The sequence below is a fragment of the Anolis carolinensis genome, unplaced genomic scaffold (assembly GCF_035594765.1).
Source record: "Anolis carolinensis isolate JA03-04 unplaced genomic scaffold, rAnoCar3.1.pri scaffold_12, whole genome shotgun sequence".
Classification (NCBI taxonomy): Eukaryota; Metazoa; Chordata; class Lepidosauria; order Squamata; family Dactyloidae; genus Anolis; species Anolis carolinensis.
Window position 1 is genome coordinate 15520640 of NW_026943823.1, and position 25825 is coordinate 15546464.

Sequence of the window (25825 nt, forward strand, 5' to 3'; positions counted from 1 at the left end):
AGGCGCCCTGCTGAGCCCATCACCACCCATCCCTACTTCCACCTCTGACACCCCAAGGCATATCTGAAATCTGTATACGTGACAGGAACCCTTGATTGCTGTCATTAATCCCTTTAGAATTCGGCCGGGCAGGAATTAATCCGATCTTTCCTGCTCAGTCACTTCATTGTTTCAATAACTCCCGCCTTCTCCTCCCTGATTGGCTCGAGTGGGGACAAAAAGCAGCTCCCTATTGGGCCAGCAGAGCAAGGCGGGAAACGAAAGCCCACCTCATTCAACCCTCTAGCCTATCCGCGATCAGATGGGCGGGGGAGCGGGGCGGGAAATTCAAGGGGCTGTCAGACTGAAACATTGTATAAATATGGCTTTATTTTGGTTATATGGTACCCTAGTAGACTGAATGATCACTACTAGAGTCCTTTTCAGCTGAATCGCTCAATAAAGACTCCTTGGCAGATTTTCCTTCAACTTTGGCGGACCTTCTTCATTTCGGCTTCAGGTTGTATTGCGGCTCATATTTTCCTATTGGCTCCGCCAAGGTCCGTTCTCTCAGGACCGGATCAGGACTCTCCTTAAGGGCCCGATCCCCTAAAGCGCGGTCGACAACAAGATGTTCTTATAGGACATACAGAGTTCTCAAATGTTTCTAAGGGACCTATAGGGTTCTCAAATCTTCCTAAAGGACCTATAGGGTTCTCAAATCATCCTAAAGGACCTATAGGGTTCTCAAATGCTCCTAAAATATCTGAATGCTTAGCGAATGTCCTTGTGGCGCTACATCTGCCTGGAGCCCATGTCTCTTTCCTTCTGCAGGAGATCATCGGAATCAGTCCTAGCCCCATAGGCTCCTTCTGCCATCGCCTTGGTTTCACCCCGACTCAGTTCCCCCGAATTGGGGGCTGATGGGGCCTGCGCTGCCTTCCTCCCAGTCTTCCTCCTCCGAGGACCAACTCAGCGAGTCATCCGACTCCTCCTCTGCCAGGCCACCACGGGACCTCTGTCCGTCCGGAGCCTCCACCTCGGGCCCCTTGGGGGGCTCTGCTCTGCTCTGGGGGTGCTCCAGCCGGGCCCAGGTCAGGGGAGGGGCCTTCTGCAAGGTGATCTCCACTTTGGAGGGTAGTAGGCTCACCGCACTCTTCTGCACATTGATCACCTGGGAAACAAAGGAAGGAGGTAGGGAGGTCTGTGCTGATTTTTATAGCTGCAAACTGAGCAGACATTCAACAGGCGCAGAGGCCTGCAGGTAGAAGAACAATGCCAACAAATGGGAACTTACCCCCCAGAGCTCCAGCTCCGCCTGGAAAACCTTGTCTCCCTCAAAGACAATGTGTACGTCAACCTAAAAAGAGGGCAGAATTTGTAAAACCATGGACTAGGAAGGGACCCTAAGAGGTCATCTAGACCATCTCCACACCAATGCAGGAATACACAATTACAGCTCTCCTGAAAAATGCCTGACAACTCATGTCCAAAGGAAGTGCATCCTCCAGTGCTGTTTGTTGTTGTCGTTGTTGCTATTGTTGTTGTTGTTATGTTTATTTATATATTTTTTGTAAAAATGAAGGGACCATAAGCCAGAAAATAGTAAACTTTTGCCTATGTAGCTTTGCCTCTGCCTATGCCCCTCCCTTCCTGTGAGCTGGTGCTTTTCTCCAGGAAGTTCTAAAGAGAGAAGAAAACTCAGAGTAAAAACGTGAGGTTACAGGTATCATTTATGCCAAGTAGGTGTGGAAAGTGAGGAAGACCCTCAGCCATTGGTCAATTTTAGATAAGCCAAAGGTATATATTCTTTGTTTGCTATGCACATGTTGCGACGCCCATTTGCATGGTACTGCACCCACTAGAGTGTTTGCCTTATTATCAGCTGTGATAACAATAAAAGGCTTGTTTTATTGCTCTTTTGGAATTCTCTCCTTTACTTCCCCTCCAGGCTAGTCTGTAACAAAACTACAGCCCCCATGACTCCATAGCATTGAACCAAGGCAATTAAAGTAGATTAATTCTACTTCCCGGGCCGGGCTGTGGCACAGCTGGCTAGTAGCCAGCTGCAATAAATCACTACTGACCGAGAGGTCATGAGTTCGAAGCCCGGGTTGGGTTAAGCCCCCGACCATTAAATAGCCCGGCTTGCTGTTGACCTATGCAGCCCCGAAAGACAGTTGCATCTGTCAAGTAGGGAAATTTAGGTACGCTTTATGCGGGAGGCTAATTTAACTAATTTACAACATCATAAAACTGCCAGCAAAACACGAGGAAAGGAATGAGGAAGTACAGCCACTAGTGGACAGTGAAGCAACAGCTCCCCCTGTGGCCGGAATCGTGAACCTGGAAAAAAATGTTAAATGCCTCTGTGTCTGTCTATACTGTATGTTGTTTGTTGGCATTGAATGTTTGCCATATATGTGTTCATTGTAATCCGCCCTGAGTCCCCTTCGGGGTGAGAAGGGCGGAATATAAATACTGTAAATAAATAATAATTCTATTGCAGAGAAGCACCCCGAGGTTTTCCTTTTCCATCACTGGAAGTTTTGGTGTCCTAATGCTTTTGTATTTTGAAGAAGAAATTCTAAGCAGGCAGCAGCTGTAATGCGCACCTTTTTTGACCAAGTTACAAGTAGTGTGCTTTTCCCCGCTACGCATTACATTCGACTGCAAATGCTTTCTTTGGTTTCAAGGTTTTTTTCAAATTGAGACCTGCTTTAGATCCAATGGTGCATTAGACCCCAGTCAACACAGCAAATGTAAATATAGTATGACATATAACTAATTGAAACAAAATGGAAAGAGAAGGTTCCTTGGACCATTTTTGGAGCTTTGACCCTTGCAACCCCGCTCAGTGCAGAGGAAAGTCCTATTTTCATGGCTGGTTGGGGGATTCTGGGGGTTGTAGTCCAGCCCTTTCTCAGCAGCAAATAATACAGCTAAAATTAAGCCAAAATGCCCTTCCTTGCTTCCTTACCGTGGTGCGGTTGGCTTTGACGGAGCTGAGCTCCGGAAGGGGGGTCTTGGCGTAGACAGTGATCACCACTTGGCTGCTGGTTTGGTGCCAGTCCTGCCGGCAAGAGACCAGCCTCTTGTCCTGCTGCTTGGGACAAGGAGAGGGAGCATTGGCACAAAGAGTCCCTTCTGGGAGCCCCCCCCCCCCCGAGCAAGGTTGCCCGCTGGCTGCTCAATTCCCTGTGGGATCCAGAAAGCCCCAGCTATCATGAACTGGGAGGGATATAGGAAGGAGGTCCCAACCTGCTTTTTGATCCAAAGGTGCCGCCCTCGGCTGCAGCCCTTTTGCTCCAGGAATGCATTGAAGTCTGTGGTTTTAATTCCGCAGCAGCTCCAGTATTTCATGCTAGGCAGAGGGAGGAGAAAGCAGGAGAAGAGAGGGAAAGTATTATTACTATTATTATTATTATTATTATTATTATTATTATTATTTTATGACACAGCAAACAAGATAGATATGCTGGATTTCGTATCACAAAATCACAAGTCGAACACTTCCCAAGTGTCTAGGACTGTGTGATGTATTATTATTGTTGTTGTTGTTGTTGTTTTATGACACAGCAAACAAGATAGATATGCTGGATTTCGTATCACAAAATCACAAGTCGAACACTTCCCAAGTGTCTAGGACTGTGTGATGTATTATTATTGTTGTTGTTGTTGTTGTTGTTGTTTTATGACACAGCAAACAAGATAGACATGCTGGATTTCGTATCACAAAATCACAAGTTGAACACTTCCCAAGCGTCTAGGAAAGTGTGATGTATTTTCGGATGATGCACACAGATCCCAGTAGGCTGGCCTTTTGCAGTTGGCAGATCGTAATTTTGTCAATGTCTATTGTTTCCAAATGCCGGCTGAGATCTTTTTGCATGGCACCCAATGTGCCGATCACCACCGGGACCACCTGCACTGGTTTCTGCCAGAGTCTTTGCAGTTCAATCTTGAGGTCCTGATAGCGGCTGAGTTTTTCCTGTTGTTTTTCATCAATGCGACTGTCACCTGGGATGACAACATCAATGATCCAAACCTTTTTCCTTTCTACAACTGTGATTTCTGGTGTATTGTGTTCCAGAACTTTGTCAGTCTGGATTCGGAAGTCCCACAGTATCTTTGTGTGTTCATTTATTATTATTATTATTATTATTATTATTATTATTATTATCATCATCATCACCACCATGTTGTATCCCACTTCGAGCTATAGGAAGAGGTGGGTAATACATTCATCATCATCATCATCATCATCATCATCATCATCATCATCATGATGTTGTGTCCTGCCTCAAGACATAGGGAGAGACGGGTAATAAATTCATTATCATCATCATCATCATCATCATCATGTTGTATTGGAGTCCCCGGCGGCGCAATGGGTTAAACCCTTGTGCCAACAGGACTGCTGACTTGAAGGTTGGGTTGCAGACCTGAAGGTTGCCGGTTCAAATCCGGGGAGAACGCAGATGAGCTCCCTCTATCAGCTCCAGCTCCCTATGTGGGAACATGAGAGAAGCCTCTCACAAGGATGGTAAAACATCAAAAACATCTGGGCGTCTCCTGGGCAACGTCCTTGCAGGTGGCCAATTCTCTCACACCAGGAGCGACTTGCAGTTTCTCAAGCCGCTACTGACACGGGGGAAAAAATGTTGTATTGTAGCCTGACTCAAGCCATAGGAAAGGGTGGGTAACAAATTTATTATCATCATCATCATCATCATCATCATCATCATCATACTATTATTATTATTTTATTTTCAAAACACACCGCCTAAAATATAACCACTAGTATAAAAAACTACCAACTAACAGTAGTCATTCCACAACTTCTAATACTGTAATAGGAAACTATGTGCAACCTGCCCCCTGGTGGCCCTGTTATGAAAAGCTGACTGACGCACCCACCAGAAACATTAACATATCCCTTTGTGAGTAAGTGGATTGCTCCACAAGCAATTCTTGAAGATGTCCCACCTCACAGACTTATCTATTCCTTGTATATGTATATAAAATCATTCAAAGGGTTCTCTTCCCTATTCCTGAACCCACCTGTATGCTTTCCCTGGAGTCATTCATAAGCTCTGTACAACCCCATTCATAATTCTGTTATGGTTATTCATAATCCTCTGCATCTATATCTTCTATATATATAAAAGAGTGATGGCATCAGGGCAGCGGACAAAACAACAAAACTACAGGCCCCCCCAACCTCGAAATTTGACAACACAACCCATCATTCACAGCTCTAGGTTGATACAACAAAAAGAAAAGAAAAATAAAGTCCTAATTACAGGGAGAGGAATAATAGTTTTTATCCAATTGCTGCCAGTTTGAAGGCTAAGCTCCACCCACTTGCTCTCCTAGCAACCTCCTCAGCCCAGGGGACAGGCACAGTTAGGCCTCACTTAGGCCTCTTCCACAGATTATCAGATTTGAAATGGATTATATAGCAGTGTAGACTCAAGGCCCTTCCACACAGCTATATAACCCATTTAGAATCTTATATTATCTGCTTTGAACTGGATTATCTTGACTCCACACTGCCATATAATCCACTTCAGTGTGCATACTAAACATAAAGACAACCATACAACAGACATTCAATACAATTTCTCACCAACGCCACCAGACAACGCCACAGCAACGCGTGGCCGGGCACAGCTAGTATAATCTATATATATAAAAGAGTGATGGCATCAGGGCAGCGGACAAAACAACAAAACTACAGGCCCCCCAACCTTGAAATTTGACAACACAACCCATCATCCATGGCTCTAGGTTGATACAACAAAAAGAAAAGAAAAATAAAGTCCTAATTACAGGGAGAGGAATGATAGTTTTTATCCAATTGCTGCCAGTTTGAAGGTTAAGCTCCGCCCACTTGGTTTCCTAGCAACTTAACTCAGCAGCCCAGGGGACAGGCACAGTTAGGCCTCACTTAGGCCTCTTCCACAGATTATCAGATTTTAACTGGATTATATGGCAGTGTAGACTCAAGGCCCTTCCACACAGCTATATAACCCATTTAGAATCTTATATTATCTGCTTTTAACTGGATTATTTTGACTCCACACTGCCATATAATCTACTTCAGTGTGCATTTTATCCAGCTGTGTAGAAGGGGCCTCATATAATCCAGTTCTAAGCAGATAATATAAGATTATAAATATACAGTACACTCTCACTTATCCAACATAAACAGGCTGGCAGAAGGTTGGAAAAGTGAATATGTTGGATAATAAGAAGGGATTCAGGAAAAGCAGATTAAACATCAAATTAGGTCATCATTATACAAATTATGCACCAAAACATCATGTTATACAACAAATTTGACAGAAAAAGTAGTTCCATGCGCGGTAATGCTATGTAGTAATTACTATATTTACAAATTTACCACCAAAATATCACAATGAATTTAAAACACTGACTACAAAAACACTGACTACTAAAAGGCAGACTGTGTTGGGTAATCCAGAACATTGGATAAGCGAGTGTTGGATAACTGAGATTCTACTCTAATATGAAATAATTACTGTGGTAGAATAATACAGAACAATATAATCTCTAAAACCAGGACAGTAAATAAAGAGCAACACTCTGAAAGCAGGGAAATTGCGAATTCCACAAAGAAAACAATCAGGGCCAGCTAACACCTCCCAAGAAAGTATTCCCATCACCAAAGTCTGGCAAATCCTCTGTTTTCTGAGGGCCACAGACAGTAGAAGCACATAAAATATCGCAAACAACACCACTCTAAAAACAAGTGAATTCCAGACAGGAAACAATCAGGGTCAGCTAACACCTCCAAACAAAAAATTCATTCAGGGAGGAAGCAGCCAGGCTTTAAAGCTGCAAGGCCATTAAATGCTAATCATTTTGCCTAACTGCAGCCTTCATACTAGCCTCCAACAGACAAAAAGAAACAATCAGAAATATTGTATATTCACAAGCTTTAGGAAATAATATCCCCTGATGGCGCAGCGTGTTAAAGCGCTGAGATGCTGAACTTCTGGACTGAAAGGTCACAGGTTTGAATTGGAGGAGTGGAGAGAGCCCCCACTATTAGTCCCAGCTTCTGCCAACCCTAAAGGTCAAAAACATGCAAATGAGAGTAGATGAATAGGTACTGCTCCAGCGGGAAGGTAACAGCGCTCCATGCAGTCATGCCACATGACCATGGAGGAGTCTACGGACAACGCCAGCTCTTCGGCTTAGAAATGCACATGAGCACCAACCCCCAGAGTCAGACACGACTGGACTTAATGTCAGGGGAAAACCTTTACCCTTTACCTTAACTACCACCAATTCCTCAATACTTTATTTCCCAGACCACCATACTTCGCCACAGCAACGCGTGGCCGGGCACAGCTAGTATACTATACAGTAGTTGCCATCACAAACCATGCTCATATTTCCTTTATATTGGTGGTGGAGGTGGGATAATCTTCTATATATATAAAAGAGTGATGGCATCACGGCAATTCACAAAACAACAAAAGTACAGGCCCCCCAACCTCAAAATTTGACCACACAACCCATCATCCACGCCTCAAGGTTGATACAACAAAAAGAAAAGAAAAATAAAGTCCTAATTAGAGGGAGAGCAATAATTTTTTTTATCCAATTGCTGCCAGTTTAGAGGGCTAATCTCTGCCCACTTGGTTGCCTAGCAACCAAGGGACAGCCAGGTTTCAGTTAGGGGACAGGCAGATTTAGGCCTCACTTAGGCTTCTTCCACAGATTATCTAATTTGCACTGGATTATATGGCAGTGTAGACTCAAGGCCCTTCCACACAGCTATATAACCCATTTATAATCTTATATTATCTGCTTTGCACTGGATTATCTTGACTCCACACTGCCATATAATCCACTTCAGTGTGCATTTTATACAGCTGTGAAGAAGGAGCCTCAGATAATCCAGTTCTGAGCAGATAATATAAGATTAGAAATATACAGTAGAGTCTCACTTATCCAACGTAAACAGGCCGGCAGGATAAGTGAATATGTTGGATAATAAGAAGGGATTCAGGAAAAGCCAATTAAACATCAAATTAGGTAATCATTATACAAATTAAGCACCAAAACATCATATTATACAACAAATTTGATAGAAAAAGTAGTTCCATGTGCAGTAATGCTATGTAGTATTTACAGTAGAGTCTCACTTATCCAACACTCGCTTATCCAACGTTCTGGATTATCCAACGCATTTTTGTAGTCAATGCTTTCAATATATCGTGATATTTTGGTGCTAAATTCATAAATACAGTAATTACTATATAGCATTACTGTGCACTGAACTACTTTTCTGACAAATTTGTTGTCTAACATGATGTTTTGGTGCTTAATTTGTAAAATCATAACTTAATTTGATGTTTAATAGGGTTATCCTTAATTCCTCATTATCCAACATATTCGCTTATCCAACGTTCTGCCGGCCCGTTTATGTTGGATAAGTGAGACTCTACTGTACTGTATTTACAAATTTACCACTAAAATATCACAATGAATTTAAAACACTGACTACAAAAACATTGATTATGAAAAGGCAGACTGCGTTGGATAATCCAGAACATTGTATAAGCGAATGTTGGATAAGTGAGATTCTTCTTTAATATGAAATAATTACTGGGATAGAATAATGCAGAACAATATAATCTCTAAAACCAGGACAGTAAATAAACAGGGGAATTCCACACAGGAAACAATCGGGGCCAGCTAACACCTCCCAACAAAGTATTCCCATCATCAAAGTCTGGCAAATCCTGTTTTCTCAGGGCCACAGACAGTAGAAGCACATAAAATATCGCAAACAACATCACTCTGAAAACAAGGGAATTCCAGACAGGAAACAATCAGGGCCAGCTAACACCTTCCAACAAAGTATTCCCATCATCAAAGTCTGGAAAATCCTCTGTTTTCTCAGGGCCACAGACAGTAGAAGCACATAAAATATCGCAAACAACACCACTCTGAAAACAAGGGAATTCCAGACAGGAAACAATCAGGGCCAGCTAACACCTCCCAACAAAGTATTCCCATCATCAAAGTCTGGAAAATCCTCTGTTTTCTCAGGGCCACAGACAGTAGAAGCACATAAAATATCGCAAACAACACCCCTCTGAAAACAAGGGAATTCCAGACAGGAAACAATCAGGGCCAGCTAACACCTCCCAACAAAAAATTCACTCAGGGAGGAAACAGCCAGGCTTTAAAGCTGCAAGGCCATTACATCCTAAACATTTCTCCTAATTGCAGCATTCATGCTTGCCTCCAACAGACAAAAAAAAACCAATCAGAAATATTGTATATTCACAACCTTTAGGAAATAATATCCCCTGATGGCACAGCATGTTAAAGCGCTGAACTGCTGAACTTCTGGACTGAAAGGCCACAGGTTTGAATTGGGGGAGCGGAGAGAGCCCCCACTGTTAGCTTCAGCTTCTGCCAACCCAGAAGTTCAAAAACATGCAAATGTGAGTGCATCAATAGGTACTGCTCCGGCGGGAAGGTAACGCCGCTCCATGTAGTCATCCCAGATGACCTTGGAGGAGTCTACGGACAACGCCGGCTCTTCGGCTTAGAAATGGAGATGAGCACCAACCCCCAGAGTCAGACATGACTGGACTTAATGTCTGGGGAAAACCTTTACCCTTGACCTTAACTACCACCAATTCCTCAATACTTTATTTCCCAGACCACCAGACTTCGCCACAGCAATGCGTGGCCGGGCACAGCTAGTATATATATAAAAAGGTAATGAAATTTCGGCCTAGGACAAAACAACAAAACTACACATCCCAGAAACACTAAACTTGGCAGCACAATCCCTCATCCATGCCTCTACGTTCATACAACAAAAAGAAAAGAAAAATAAAGTCCTAATTACAGGGAGAAGAATAATTGTTTTTATCCAAATGCTGCCAGTTAGAAGGCTAAGCTCTGCCCACTTGGCCTCCTAGCAACCCACTCAGTCCAGGGCCTCTTCAATCAGGCCTCTTCCCCACTGCCTATAAAATACAGATTATCTTATTTTAACTGGATTATATGGCAGTGTAGACTCAAGGCCCTTCCACACAGCTATATAACCCATTTAGAATCTTATATTATCTGCTTTGAACTGGATTATCTTGACTCCACACTGCCATATAATCCACTTCAGTGTGCATTTTATACAGCTGTGTAGAAGGGGCCTCATATAATCCAGTTCTAAGCAGATAACATAAGATTATAAATATACAGTAGAGTCTCATTTATCCAACATAAACACCCCGGCAGAACGTTGGATAAGTGAATATGTTGGATAATAAGAAGCGATTCAGGAAAAGCCTATTAAACATCAATAATACAGAACAATATAATCTCTAAAACCAGGACAGTAAATAAAGAGCAACACTCTGAAACCTGGGAAATTGAGAATTCCACAAAGGAAACAATCAGGGCCAGCTAACACCTCCCAACAAAAAATTCACTCAGGGAGGAAGCAGCCAGGTTTTAAAGCTGCAAGGCCATTACATGCTAATAATTTTGCCTAATTGCAGCATTCATACTTCCCTCCAACAGACAAAAAAAAAATCAGAAATATTGTATATTCACAAGCTTTAGGAAATAATATCCCCTGATGATGCAGCGTGCTGAGCTGCTGAACTTCTGGACCGAAAGGTTTGAATTGGAGGGGCAGAGAGAGCCCCCACTGTTAGCCCCAGCTTCTGCCAACCCAGAAGTTCGAAAACATGCCAATGTGAGTAGATGAATAGGTACTGCTCCGGCGGGAAGGTAACGGCGCTCCATGCAGTCATGCCAGTGGCCACATGACCTTGGAGGAGTCTATGGACAACGCCGGCTCTTCGGCTTAGAAATGGAGATGAGCCCCAACCCCCAGAGTCAGACACGACTGCACTTAACGTCAGGGGAAAACCTTTACCCTTGACCTTAACTACCACCAATTCCTCAATACTTTATTTTCCATACCACCAGACTTCGCCACAGCAACGCGTGGCCGGGCATAGCTATTTTACTATTAAAGTGTATCTGTGTGCACTGATGCTGTGTATGAACATGTGCACTTACGCGACTCAACACGTCATACCGGAAAGCCTGTTAAATGATTTAGCAAATGTTAATGCGTACATGTGTACCTGAGATACTCCCTGTTTCCCACCCATTGTAAAGTTTAATGCCATTATGTAAGGTTTTTCCAACTTATTAATAAGATATGGAGATATCTGCTCCTGGGGATAAGTGCACAGATTACTGGTGTATGCCCTCCATTGAATTGTTCCATCAGCGTAACTACCCAATTGTGTTTACCAGATTCTTTATTTTGTGTATTCCAGACTGGGAAATTCAGCCCGTCACAAATTCTCTGCATATTGCCACACCATATTCCAAGGATCCACACCTCCCTCCAGGGTAGACCTTAGGACAGACCCAAGCTTCAAACCAACCAATGACAGCTCTCTGAATTTCTCGCCACTGGCAGACACAGTTACCAGAGTGGAGCCTGCAGTCAGTGATAGCCTAGATCAGTGGTTCCCAAACTTATTTGGCTTACCGCCCCCTTTCCAGAAAAAATATTACTCAATTCCAACTGAAAAGGGGGGCGTGGCTTAGAGGGGTGGGCATGGCTCCTGCTCAAGAGGGCGGGGCTGAGCCTCTCCCCTAATCCAAGATGCAGGGCTGGGAAGGGGAGGTGGGCGGGGCCACAAATGGGCGGCCAGGACTGGGATGGGCGGAGTTACGAGCTCTGAGGCAGGGCTGAGCTTCTATCCCTGTCCTGCGGGGCCTGCCAGGACACAGGGGGCGGGGCTAGAGGAGGGGGCAGGGCCTCTTCTCAAGTGCCTGTCAGGGCTGAACCTCTATACCCTGCCCCATGTGATGTCCCATGGGCCCTTGGGCCGTGAACCTGACTCCATTGTGGACAACAGTGATGAGGAAACAGGTTTAGTGCCAATTCAGCAAGACTCTGCCCCGTTCCAGATGTTCCCTATTGACAATTCTAGTTCAGTGCTCATTAAAAAGGGCCTTGAAACGGAGTCTTCTCTTCCCAGCTCTCCTCCCTTTGATAGGAAAATGTTTGTACAAACGAACAGACAGGAGAAAGCTGGACAAAGAAGAAGCGCGCGATTAGAAGCAAGGAAATCTGCTGATTAACCTATTTTTCTCCTGAGAACTCTAAGGGAGGATTGCATCTGGTCAAGATCATCATCATCATCATCATCATTTAATTACTTATTAATCGCCCTCCATCCACGATGCTCTAGGCGATTTACAAGATAAAATTGTAAAGGATAAAAATACATACATACAAATATTGATTTAAAAAAATATTAAAATAGATTAAAAGCTCTAGTAAAGAGTGCTTTTAAGTCTTGAGTGCTAGGGTAAAAGGCCCCAACTCACGCATGGCTCTCATATAGGGCGGCAAGGCATTCCATAAGGCAGGGGCAGAAACAGAAAAAGCTCTGCGCCTGGTCCTTTCCAAGTGCACTTCTCTAGGACCCGGTACATAGAGTAAGTCTCGTTGGGATGGTCGTTGCGACCTCCGATGATGGGAGAAGGAGAGACGGTCCCTAAGATACGATGGGCCCTGGCCGTAAAGAGTTTTAAAAGTCAGGACTAGCATTTTATATAGACCACGGTAATCAGTTGGAAGCCAATGCAGATGCTGCAGCACTGGTGTTATGTGGCATTTCATGGGTGTTCTTGTGAGTAGCCTGGCTGCCGCATTCTGAACAATACGGAGCTTTCGGGTCGTGGACATCGGAAGGCCAACATACAGGGCGTTGCAATAGTCCAACCTAGATGTGACCGTGGCATGAATGACTGTTGCCAGCACCTCATCAGATAGATAGGGTGCCAGTTGCCTCGCTTGTCGTAGGTGGGAAAAGGCCTGTTTGCTGGCAGCAGCGACCTGAGCTTCCATTGTCAGCTGCGAATCTAAAACGACACCCAGGCTCGTTGTTTTAGCTCTTTTCCCTTGGGAAAAGAGCAGTGGAGACACCTGTTCCAAGGGAAGATTCGAAGTTCTTAAAAGTTCTGTGCGCTGGCTAGCCAGCACGGAGTCAACGTGTCAGCTTGGAGGATTAACTTCGCTTCCAGCCAAGTGTGGACTGCAGTTAAGTCCACTACTTTCCAGCCTTGCCGTGCCTTGCCTAGCCGTGTTTCTTGTCTTGTTTTGCCGTGAATCCAGCCTTGCTTTCCCGTGCCGTGTATTCAGCCTTGTCTTCAATTCCTTGCCTTGGACCTGCTTTTGAACCTTAGAAAAAGACTTGGACATTTCCCCACTCAAACTGCTTGGAGGTTTGAGTGCGTTTCGGTTTTTGGATTACAAACTTTAAACTCTAATATTATATATTGGACAATTTATTACTGGACTATATTTGACCTTTCCTGGAAGGTCTACTGGTGAACTATACTTTTTGCTTGTTTTCGTTTTAATTTCTTAATTCCTTAATAAAGATATTAGATTGTTATTGGCCTCGGTGTATTGGTTTCCAGTGCTCTCGCAGCCAGGGCGTCACACCCCATTGTTCTAACAAGCACCTCAGGGGAGGTATAGAGGCTCAACCCTGTCTCATGCTCTTGGGAAGAGGCCCCGCCTCCACCCCAGCCCCGCCCTTTAGTCCTAAAAGGCCTCACAGGAGAGGTATAGAGGCTCAGCCCTGTCTCGGGCTCTTGGGAAGAAGCCCCACCCCTAGCCCCGCCCTTTAGTCCTGAAAGGCCTCTCAGGAGAGGTATAGATTCTCAGCCCTGTCTCGGGCTCTTGGGAAGAAGCCACGCCCACTTGTCTAGCTCCGCCCCCTGTGTGTCCTAACAGGCGCCTCAGGTGCTCAGGCCTGTCTGCGGCACTTGGGAAGAGGCCATACTCCTCCCCTGGCCCCGCCCCCATGTCCTAATAGGTGCCATCACCTCTCCCCTGGATTGCTGCAGCACCCACCAGGGGGCGGTAGTGCCCTCTTTGGGAATCATGGCCTAGATCCTAGCCCGGCCAGCTTCTCAAAGTTTTATGTCATCTTTCAGAACGCAGACTCTATTCTGACATCCTTTCGGGCCTGAAAGAATAAACCTCAATTCATTTGCCTTCAAACCTGGTTCGTATTCTGATTTGATCTTTGGAGTGGCACAGCACACCGGACTCTGAATCTGAGGTCTTAGCAATCAACTGAAATCACTCAACAGAGATGACCAAGTCGGGAGAAATAGCACCAAAAAAAAAGGCCAATTCCATCCTGGAAAGGTGGCGGGGGGGGGGGGGGGGTAGAATTAGAACATTTAAAAAAGTAATAGGCCCTTACCCTTCGTGGAAAACAGGGACTCCGGGGTGGAAAGTGCAGGTCTCTCTGTTGCTCTCTTGCCCTTGGAAGGTCTGGAAGACATGCAGGGTAGATGGGGAGGCAGAAAAGTCAAGCAAACGCTTTGGAAGGGCAAGGGCCAGACTAGTCCAAGGCCTGGATCCCCTCTCCCTTTGCGAGCCAGAGAAGCCTCATCTTTCCTTTCGGTTCCTTCCCATGCTTCCCTAGGCCAGGTCCCAGTGCTGAGGCTCTGGGCAGGAGAGACTCCTAACAGGACAATTAGTACCAAGTGATGCTGGAGTTTTGGTGGGGAATCCCAGGGTGAGAGCGCTGCCTTGAAAATATGTTCTACATGTTATGCAGCAGGCCTGCACAACTTGGCAGTAGTAGGTAAAAGGTAGAATCATAGAATCATAGAATAGTAGAGTTGGAAGAGACCTCATGGGCCATCCAGTCCAACCCCCCGCTAAGAAGCAGGAAATCGCATTGAAAGCACCCCCGACAGATGGCCATCCAGCCATTGTTTAAAAGCCTCCAAAGAAGGAGCCTCCACCACGGCCCGGGGGAGAGAGTTCCACTGTCGAACAGCCCTCACAGTGAGGAAGTTCTTCCTGATGTTCAGGTGGAATCTCCTTTCCTGTAGTTTGAAGCCATTGTTCCGTGTCCTAGTCTCCAGGGCAGCAGAAAACAAGCTCCCTCCCTCCTCCCTATGACCTCCCTTCACGTATTTGTACATGGCTATCATGTCTCCTCTCAGCCTTCTCTTCTGCAGGCTAAACATGCCCAGCTCTTTAAGCCGCTCTTCATAGGGCTTGTTCTCCAGACCCTTAATCATTTTAGTCACCCTCCTCTGGACGCTTTCCAGCTTGTCAACATCTCCCTTCAACTGCGGTGCCCAAAATTGGACACAGTATTCCAGGTGTGGTCTGACCAAGGCAGAATAGTGGGGGAGCAGGACTTCCCTGGATCTAGACACTATACCCCTATTGATGCAGGCCAGAATCCCATTGGCTTTCCCCTGACGTTAAGTCCAGTCATGTATGACTCTGGGGGTTGGTTTCCATTTCTCTCCATTTCTAAGCCGAAGAGCCGGCGTTGTCCGTAGACACTTCCAAGGTCATGTGGCCGGCATGACTGCATGGAGCGCCGTTACCTTTTCGCCGGAGCGGTACCTATTGATCTACTCACATTGGCATGTTTTCGAACTGCTAGGTTGGCAGAAGTGGTTTTATATCTGTAAGCCGCCGCGAGTCCCTCTGGGGAGATGGTGGCGGGGTACAAAAATAAAATTATTATTATTATTATTGGTTGGCAGGAGCTGGAGCTAACAGCGGCCGCTCATGCCGCTCCCCGGGTTTGAACCTAGGACCTTTTGGTCTGCAAGTTCAGCAGCTCAGCGCTTTAACGCACTTCGCCATCGGGGCTCATTTAGGCAGTAGTAAAGGACCTAAATTAAATAGGCTAAACCTTTCTGGGCCACAGATAGGTTTTTAGTGCCTCACTCTGGGTTTGTAAGAAGCGCCTTTTGCTCAAAGCAAGCAGCAAAGCGGGTGAGTCTCCATTTCCCGGCTTTCCCTCAAAAGTGGAGGCGGGTTGCAGTCCTTTTAGGAGGGAAAGAAAAAGAGCCTCGGCTCTTGCCTCTGCTGCTCTTCCTTTCTCTTTGCCTCTGTCTTCACGTTCTGGTTTCAAGGCAGAAAGGTCCTTTAGTCACTACAAGAAAAATTGTGGCTGGGATTAAATAGAAAAGGCGTTCGGCCTGACTTACCGCCTTGCAACCGGAGTTCTTGCAAGTGGTGCCAAGGCTCACTTCCAAGGCGGCCCCTAAGAGACATCCAGGAGGCATAAACACTCATTCTGGAAAGTACCGTATATACTCGAGTAAAAGCCGACCCGAATATAAGCCGAGGCACCTCATTTTACCACAAGAAAGCCAAGGGTGGTAAATTTCAGAAATAAAAATAGATACCAATAAAATTACAGTAATTGAGGCATCAGTAGGTTAAATGTTTTTGAATATTTACATAAAGCTCAAATTTAAGACAAGACTATTCAACTCTGATCAAATCATTATTCTCATCTTCTTCAGTGTAAATGCCCTTATGTATCCTTTTAATAATAATAGAGTAAAATAATACTAATAATAATAATAATAATAATAATAATAATAATAATAATAATAATAATAAATACAGGAAAATAATACAAGTAATAATAAATAGAGTAAAATAATAAATGCAATAATAATAAGATCAGAGGGAAATAATTAATGTATTATTATTATTATTAATAATAATAATAATAATAATAATAATAATAAAATAGAGTAAAATAAATGTAATAGCAGCAACAATAATAGAGAAAAATAATAAATGTAATAATACCAATAGTAATAGAGAAAAATAATACATGTACCATATATTCTCGAGTATAAGCTGACCCAAATATAAGCCAACCAAGACCCTCACCCGAGTATAAGCCGAGGGGGGCTTTTTCAGTCTTAAAAAAGGGCTGAAAAACCAGGCTTATACTCCAGTATATACAGTATCTTAATTTACATCATTCAAATAATTGCATTCCTACTTGTGGTGTTACATACAATGTCACAGTCCAGCAACAAATCACAATCAAAAGAGGTGGTCACTGACCGTAATAAAAGTTTACATTACATTACACAATCAAAAGTCTTTCCTTGTCCAATTCAGACCCGATTTTGTCCCCAAACCTGCAATTTAAGATCCTAATTCCTTACCTGCAGAGTCCTGCCCTGCGGCCTCCTCCTTCGGTGACAAGTCCAGCTTCTCCAGGGATTGCTCCAGAGTCTTGGACACTTTGACTGGCAAGAGCTGCTTGGGTTCATCCGAACTGGAGAAGAAAGGAAGCAAAAATAAGGATCACAAAGTGAACAGTCTAGTCCAACCCTCTGCCATACAAGAAAAGCACAATTAAAGCACCCTGACAGATGGCCATCCAGCCTCTGTTTAAAAGCCTCCAAAGGAGCCTCCACTATACTAACGAGCCAGAGAGTTCCACTGCTGAACAATGCCTTACAGTCAAGAAGTTCTTCTTCATATTCAAGTGGAATCTCCTTTTCTGTAATTTGAATCCATGGCTCCATTTAGTGCTAGTCTCCCGGGCAGGAGAAAAGATCTGCTCCATCAAATAACCCCCTAAATCAGGGGTCCCCAAACTAAGGCCCGGGGGCCGGATGCGGCCCTCAAAAGTCATTTACCTGGCCCCTGCCCTCAGTTTTATAATATAATATTTTATATCAGTTTTAATAATATAATATTGTATATACATATAATATCGATAGAAATACTATAATGTAATACAATGTAATACTAATAATAATATCATATAATAATATTAATTATATATTATATATTGCATGTAATATTACTAATAATATTAGAATATAGTGGTATAATTCAATATAGTAATATATAATGCTAATATTGTTCTATGCTAATAATATAATATATTGTATATAGATATAAATTGTAAGCCGCTCTGAGTTCCCTTCGGGGTGAGAAGGACAGGATATAAATGTAGTAAATAACTAAATAAATAAATAAATAATTTTTGACTTAGGCTCGCCCAAAATCTGAAATGACTTGAAGGCACACAACAACAATAATCCTAATTAACTTGACTATCTTGTTGGCCAGAAGCAGGTCCACACTTCCCATTGAAATCCTGATCGGTTTGAGTTGGTTAAAATTGTTTTTATTTTTAAATATTGTATTTTTCTTTCATTGTTGTTGTTGTTGTTGTTGTTGTTTTTGCACTACAAATAAGACATATGCAGTGTGCATAGGAATTTGTTCATTTTTTTTCTTCAAATGATCATTTGGCCGCTCAACAGTCTGAAGGATTGTGGACCGGCCCTCTGCTTTAAAAGTTTGAGGACCCCTGCCCTAAATCAATGTGAGATGAGAGGCTTCCACTCGGCTTGGCCATAGCCTTCTTGGTTGCTCACCTGGGCCTTTCACACTCCATCTTCTCAGCCGACTTTGGCCCCTGGACGATGATCTCGGTGGCCGCTTTGTCCTTGGGTGGATGGGGGTCTGCCTGTGGTTCGGGCGGCTTCTCGTTGCTGTGACGGCCTTTTGTGCAGCCCTGCAGGACACGCAACAAATGAGGCCACTCCGACTCACTGACAACGCATCCCTATATGCCAGAAGAGTTGGGTTTGTAAAAACCTAGGGACACATCACGTACCTTTATGGAGAGGAATTCGGAGAAGTCGGTGGTACGTTTCCGGCAGCAAGACCAGCCCTGGATCCGAAAGAGGAGACGGTTAAGATCTTATAAACACAGGAGTCCCAAACAAACCTAGTGATGGTACCGTATTGACTCGAGTCTCATGTGCCATTTAATCTAAGGCATGACTCAGTTTTAAAAGCCCTGAAACCAAAAAAAGGATTTGCTGCCAAATGTAATGCGCAGCCAAAAAAGGTGCAAAAAGGTGCTGTATCTGATATTACTAGTACTTTTATGACCCAGTTCTTTTTAGGAGCCAACCCAGGATTTTATCAAACATGTTTGTTTTATATGATCTTATTTGTTTTATGACTTGCTTTATTGTTGATTGATTTGTTTTATTGTTGTGTTTTATATTGTCTGTTTTGCCTGGGTTTGGCCCCATGTAAGCCGCCCAGAGTCCCCTTGGGGAGATGGGGTGGGGTATAAAAATAAAATAATAATAATAATAATAATAATAATAATAATAATAATAATAATTTTATTATGACACAGCAAACAAGATAGATATGCTGGATTTCATATCACAAAATCACAAGTCAAACACTTTCCAAGTGTCTAGGACTGTGTGATGTATTTTCGGATGATGCGTGCAGATCCCAGCAGGGTGGCCTTTTGCAGTTGGCAGATTGTGATTTTGTCAATGTCTATTGTTTCCAAATGCCTGGCTGAGATCTTTGGGCACGGCACCCAATGTGCCGATCACCACCGGGACCACCTGCACTGGTTTCTGCCAGAGTCTTTGAAGTTCAATCTTGATTATTATTATTATTATTATTATTATTATTATTATTATTATTAGCGTTAGAACATCAAAGCGTAAGGGAAAGGAAGCTGGAGGTGTGCATCTATGCTGTAAAATGAATCCACTTTAACTGCCTTGGATCAATGCTATGGAATCCTAGGGGCTGTAGTTTAACAGAGCCTTGAGCCTTATCTGCCAAAGGATACTGATATCTCCTCAAACTACAAATCCCAGGATCCCGTAGCATTGCTCCGTGGCCATTAAATTAGAGATGATGTCCCTCAAAGAGGATTTTCAGGTGCAGCTCCTGAAGCAGCTTCCCCTTTTGTTTTGGCTCAGCACGAAAAGGTCCGTATTATGTGAATCCCATTGTTGCTTATTTGTTCAGTCGCTTCCGACTCATCATGACATCATGGACCAGCCCACACGAGACCTTCTTGTCGGCCGCTGCCACCCCCAGCTCCAGCTAATCCCACACGCACCCCAATTTTGGCAAGGTACTGTATATACTCAAGTATAAGCCTAGTTTTTCAGCCCTTTTTTTAATAGCGAAAAAGCCCCCCTCGGCTTATACTCGGGTGAGGGTCCTGGTTGGCTTATATTTGGGTCAGCTTATACTCAAGAATATATGGTACATTTATTATTTTTCTCTATTATTATTGGTATTATAACATGTTTTATTTTTCTCTATTATTGTTGCTACTATTACATTTATTTTTCTCTATTTTTATTATTATTAATAATACATTTATTATTTCACTCTGATCTTATTATTATATTTATTATTTTACTCTATTTATTACCACATGTATTATTCTCCTGTATTTGTTTGCGCTGTATTCTATTCCTTCAATTGGAAGAGTTCCAATGTTTACCACATCCTTAGCCCCTTACCTATGATAACAGTCTCGGGCACCTTTTTGACTTCATTCTTCACTGTATGCACTTATGGCCCAGTCATTTTTATGCATTTTTATGTTTAATCCATGTTTTATGGATCCGTTTTATTGATATGTTTTATTGATTTGTTTTACTTGATGTGTTTTTATTATGTATGTTATTTTTGGGCTTTCGCCCCATGTAAGCCGCCCCGAGTCCCTTCGGGGAGATATAAAAATAAAGTTGTTGTTGTTTATTTATTTATTTATTATTATTATTATTATTATTACATGTACAGTAGAGTCCCACTTATCCAACGTTCTGGATTATCCAACACATTTTTGGAGTCAATGTTTTCAATACATCGTGATATTTTGGTGCTAAATTCATAAATACAGCAATTACAACATAGCATTACTGCGTATTGAACTATTTTTTCTGCCAAATTTGTTGTCTAACATGATGTTTTGGTGCTTCATTTGTAAAATCATAACCTAATTTGATGTTTAATAGGTTTTTCCTTAATGCCTCCTTATTATCCAACATATTCACTTATCCAACATTCTGCCGGCCCGTTTATGTTGGATAAGTGAGACTCTACTGTACTATTTTACTCTATTATTATTAAAAGGATACATAAGCACATTTACATTGAAGAAGATGAGAATAATGATTTAATCAGAGTTGGACAGTCTTATCTTAAATTTGAGCTTTATGTAAATATTCAAAAACATTTAACCTACTGATGCCTCAATTAATGTAATTTTATTGGTATCTATTTTTATTTCTGAAATTTACCACTCTCCGCTTATACTGGAGTAATGTTTTCCCAGTTTTTTTTGTGGTAAAATGAGGTGCCTCGGCTTATATTCGGGTCGGCTTATACTCGGGTATATGTGGTAATTTAGCCTAAAAAGGTGAGAATCAGACTCGAGTTAATAGGATATTTCTCAGTGCTATTGGTTCCACCTGCCCAAGACGTCTCACCTTCAAAGCGTCATGGAAGATGGGAAATCCAGGGTGATGGAGGCATGCATCTGAGAGAGAGCAAGAGAGAGACACCAGAGATTAAGGACACCATTTGTCGAGACAAGAAACATCTTTCCGCATACTTAATTTCTCAATGCCTTCCTCCAGGGCGAGTCTTTATTTATTTATTTACAGCATTTATATTCCGCCCTTCTCACCCCGAAGGGGACTCAGGGCGGATCACATTACACATATAGGCAAACATTCAATGCTTTTTAACATAGAACAAAGACAAGACAAATATAGGCTCCGAGCGGGCCTCGAACTCATGACCTCCTGGTCAGAGTGATTCATTGCAGCTGGTTGCAGTTGGCTTGCTCTCCAGCCTGTGCCACAACCCGGGCCCAACAGATCCACTTCATTTCCTTTCCAATCAGTTTGGGCCCCCTGAATGTCCAGGATTCCCGTCCCCATCCAAGCGTTGTATTTTATTTTCAGTCCTCCCACAAATCAGTCTACGTGAGATAACCAATGTGTCAAAATGCAAAACGATTGTCTATATGACCAAATTTTTGTTGGTCTAAAGCAGGGGTCCTCAAACCTTTTAAACAGGACCAGTTCAGGGCCCCTCAGGCTGTTGTTGTTATTGTTGTTGTTTGCCATCAAGTACTTTCAGACTTAGGGCGACTCTAAGGCAACCCTCTCATAGAGTTTTCTTGTCAAGATTCATTCAAAGAGGATTTGCCTTTGTCTTCCTCTGAGGCTTTGAGAGTGGGGTTTGGCTAAACTTTACAAGGGTTCTCTGTGGCGCAGGCTGGAGAGCAAGCCAGCTGCAACCAGCTGTAATGAATCACTCTGACCAGGAGGTTATGAGTTCGAGGCCCGCTCGGAGCCATGTTTGTCTTGTCTTTGTTCTATGTTAAAAGGCATTGAATGTTTGCCTATATGTGTAATGTGATCCGCCCTGAGTCCCCTTTGGGGTGAGAAGGGCGGAATATAAATACTGTAAATAAATAAATAAATAAATAAACATTTTCAGCCACAGAGCCCTTTTAGAAGCAAAAGCTTCTCGTGAAGCCCCAAGAAATGTTTATATATTTTATTATATATAATGTACATGAACCCCGGTGGCGAAGTATGTTAAAGCACTAAGCTGCTGAACTTGCAGGCCGAAAGGTCCCAGGTTCAAATCCCAGGAGCGGAGTGAGCGCCTGCTGTTAGCTCCAGTTTCTGCCAACCTAGTGGTTTGAAAACATGCAAATGTGAGTAGATCAATAGGTACCACTCCGGCGGGAAGGTAACGGCACTCCATGCAGTCATGCCGGCCACATGACCTTGGAGGTGTCACAGACAACGCCAGCTCTTTGGCTTAGAAATGGAGATGAGCACCAACCACCAGAGTCAGACACGATTGGACTTAACGTCAAGGGAAAACCTTTACCTTAATGTACATAGACATCCCCTGTCAGGGAGAAATTCCTCAGGTAAATACCTCTCTATGGAGAAACTATTGAATCTGTCATGCTGAACATGCAATCTCTATGGAGAAAGTATTGATGCTGAATCTGTCATCTCTATGGAGACCTATTGAAGCTGTAACATCATCCAAAGGTAAAAAGGATGGCCATAGTTCCCATATGTTTGCAACCACAAGGTCTATTTGGCTGAGAGTTTAGGGCAGGGGTCCCCAAACTAAAACCCGGGGGCCGGATGCGGCCCATTGAAGCCATTTATCCGGCTTCAAGAGCAGAAGGGGGTTGGGCTAAATGGCCCAAGGGGTCTCTTTTTCCCTTACAACCATTATTATTATTATTATTATTATTATTATTATTATTATTATTATTAACAACATTGAGGCTGTGTGGCCATCTGCCAGGGGTGCTTTGCTTGTGCTTTCGGTGCACAAAGGCAGAAGGGGATTGGACTCAATGGCACAAAGGGTCTCTTCCAACCCTTTATTATTATTATTATTATTATTATTATTATTATTATTATTACAGTAGAGTCTCACTTATCCAACACTTGCTTATCCAACATTCTGGATTATCCAATGCATTTTTGTAGTCAATGTTTTCAATACATCATGATATTTTGGTGCTAAATTCGTAAATCAGTATTTACTACATAGCATTACTGCGTATTGAACTGCTTTTTCTGTTAATTTGTTGTAAAACATGATGTTTTGGTGCTTAATATGTAAAATCATAACCTAATTTGATGTTTAATAGGCTTTTCCTTAATCACTCCTTATTATCCAAGATATTCGCTTATCCAAGCTTCTGCCGGCCCTTTTAGCTTGGATAAGTGAGACTCTATTATTATTATTATTAACATTGAGGCTGGGTGGCCATCTGTCAGGGATGCTTTGCTTGTGCTTTTGGTGCACAAAGGCAGAAGGCGGTTGGACTCAATGGCCCAAGGGGTCTCTTCCAATCATTATTATTATTATTATTATTATTATTATTATTATTATTATTATTAACATTGAGGCTTGGTGGCCATCTGTCAGGGGTGCTTTGCTTGTGCTTTTGGTGCACAAAGGCAGAAGGGGGTTGGACTCAATGGCCCAAGGGGTCTCTTCCAATCATCATCATTATTATTATTATTATTATTATTATTATTATTAACATTGAGGCTGGGTGGCCATCTGTCAGGGGTGCTTTGCTTGTGCTTTTGGTGCATAAAGGCAGAAGGCAGTTGGACTCAATGGCCCAAGGGGTCTCTTCCAATCATTATTATTTTTATTATTATTATTATTATTATTATTATTATTAACATTGAGGCTGGGTGGCCATCTGTCAGGGGTGCTTTGCTTGTGCTTTTGGTGCACAAAGGCAGAAGGCAGTTGGACTCAATGGCCCAAAGGGTCTCTTCCAATCATTATTATTATTATTATTATTATTATTATTATTAACATGGAGGCTGGGTGGCCATCTGTCAGGGGTGCTTTGCTTGTGCTTTTGGTGCACAAAGGCAGAAGGCAGTTGGACTCAATGGCCCAAGGAGTCTCTTCCAATCATTATTATTATTATTATTATTATTATTATTATTATTATTATTAACATTGAGGCTTGGTGGCCATCTGTCAGGGGTGCTTTGCTTGTGCTTTTGGTGCACAAAGGCAGAAGGGGGTTGGACTCAATGGCCCAAGGGGTCTCTTCCAATCATCATCATCATTATTATTATTTTTATTATTATTATTATTATTATTAACATTGAGGCTGGGTGGCCATCTGTCAGGGCTGCTTTGCTTGTGCTTTTGGTGCACAAAGGCAGAAGGCAGTTGGACTCAATGGCCCAAGGGGTCTCTTCCAATCATCATCATTATTATTATTATTATTATTATTATTATTATTATTATTATTATTAACATTGAGGCTGGGTGGCCATCTGTCAGGGATGCTTTGCTTGTGCTTTTGGTGCACAAAGGCAGAAGGGAATTGGACTCAATGGCCCAAAGGGTCTCTTCCAACCTTCTTTATTATTATTATTATTATTATTATTATTATTATTATTATTAACATTGAGGCTTGGTGGCCATCTGTCAGGGGTGCTTTGCTTGTGCTTTTGGTGCACAAAGGCAGAAGGGGATTGGACTCAATGGCCCAAGGGGTCTCTTCCAATCATTATTATTATTATTATTATTATTATTATTATTATTATTATTATTATTATTAACATTGAGGCTGGGTGGCCATCTGTCAGGGCTGCTTTGCTTGTGCTTTTGGTGCACAAAGGCAGAAGGCAGTTGGACTCAATGGCCCAAGGGGTCTCTTCCAATCATTATTATTATTATTATTATTATTATTATTATTATTATTAACATTGAGGCTGGGTGGCCATCTGTCAGGGCTGCTTTGCTTGTGCTTTTGGTGCACAAAGGCAGAAGGGGGTTGGACTAAATGGCCCAAAGGGTCTCTTCCAACACTCTTTTTTATTATTCTTGTTGTTATTATTATTAGTAGTAGTATTAATTATTATTGCTCAGTGGCCAACTATAGTCCGGCCCTCCAATGGTCTGAAGGATCGTGAACTGGCCCCCTGTTTAAAAAGTTTGGGGACCCTTGGTTTAGGGGGTTCAGAGAGGAACCCTTTCAACATACCTGGGCCGTTCTCCTCCGGGTCAAACCGTTGCCCACATCCCCGGTTGTAGCAGAGCAAGGCCATGGCTCTCTGGTTCGAGGCTCCAGATTGGGACAAATGGGGCTCCAACGGGCTTCTCTGCTTGCGCAACAGAGCGAGGCTGGGCTATCTTTAGCAAAGGGAGGGAAGCCTTTCCATTTCCAAAACCCTGAAACCAAAATAAAGTATTTGCTGCCGAATGTCACACACGGCGGCAAAAAGTACCCTTTGAAATTACAATTGAAAAAAAGGCAGAAAATATATCTGTGGAATGTTCAGGGTGGGAGAAAGGACTCTTGTCTATTTGAATCCTTTGTCTCCCAACAAAGGATTCCCCCGGGCAGTAAGCAACCACACTTTAAAGCAGCAAGGCTATTCAATGCTAATCAAGCTGGCCAATTACAACATTCTAACAACTATCATGTCAGACTGCACAGAGAAGCCATTGAAATCCACAAGCATGTGGACAACTTCAACAGAAAGGAAGAAACCATGAAAATGAACAAAATCTGGCTACCAGTATTAAAAAACTCAAAAATCAGAACAGTAAATAAAA

At 42.9% G+C, this 25825-nt stretch overlaps 1 protein-coding gene across 3 annotated transcripts; it reads right to left on the bottom strand.

Annotated features, from left to right (window-relative positions):
- Positions 1–349: 349 nt before the first annotated feature.
- Positions 350–25385, bottom strand: itgb1bp2 (integrin subunit beta 1 binding protein 2). Of its 3 annotated transcripts, XM_062963889.1 has the most exons (11): positions 25251–25385; positions 21166–21215; positions 18513–18569; positions 18271–18410; positions 17041–17153; positions 16057–16112; positions 14295–14365; positions 3241–3343; positions 2960–3082; positions 1277–1339; positions 350–1153 (listed from the first exon to the last, which is right to left on the bottom strand). In XM_062963889.1, the coding sequence occupies exons 1-11, from the start codon at positions 25312–25314 to the stop codon at positions 869–871; spliced, it is 1125 nt and encodes a 374-aa protein (XP_062819959.1). In that variant the 5' UTR covers positions 25315–25385; the 3' UTR covers positions 350–868. The 3 variants fall into 3 exon arrangements, with proteins under 3 accessions (XP_062819959.1, XP_062819960.1, XP_062819961.1); XM_062963890.1 differs by lacking the exon at positions 2960–3082; XM_062963891.1 differs by lacking the exon at positions 21166–21215 and having other exon boundaries at positions 25251–25332.
- Between the last annotated feature and the right edge of the window lie 440 nt (positions 25386–25825).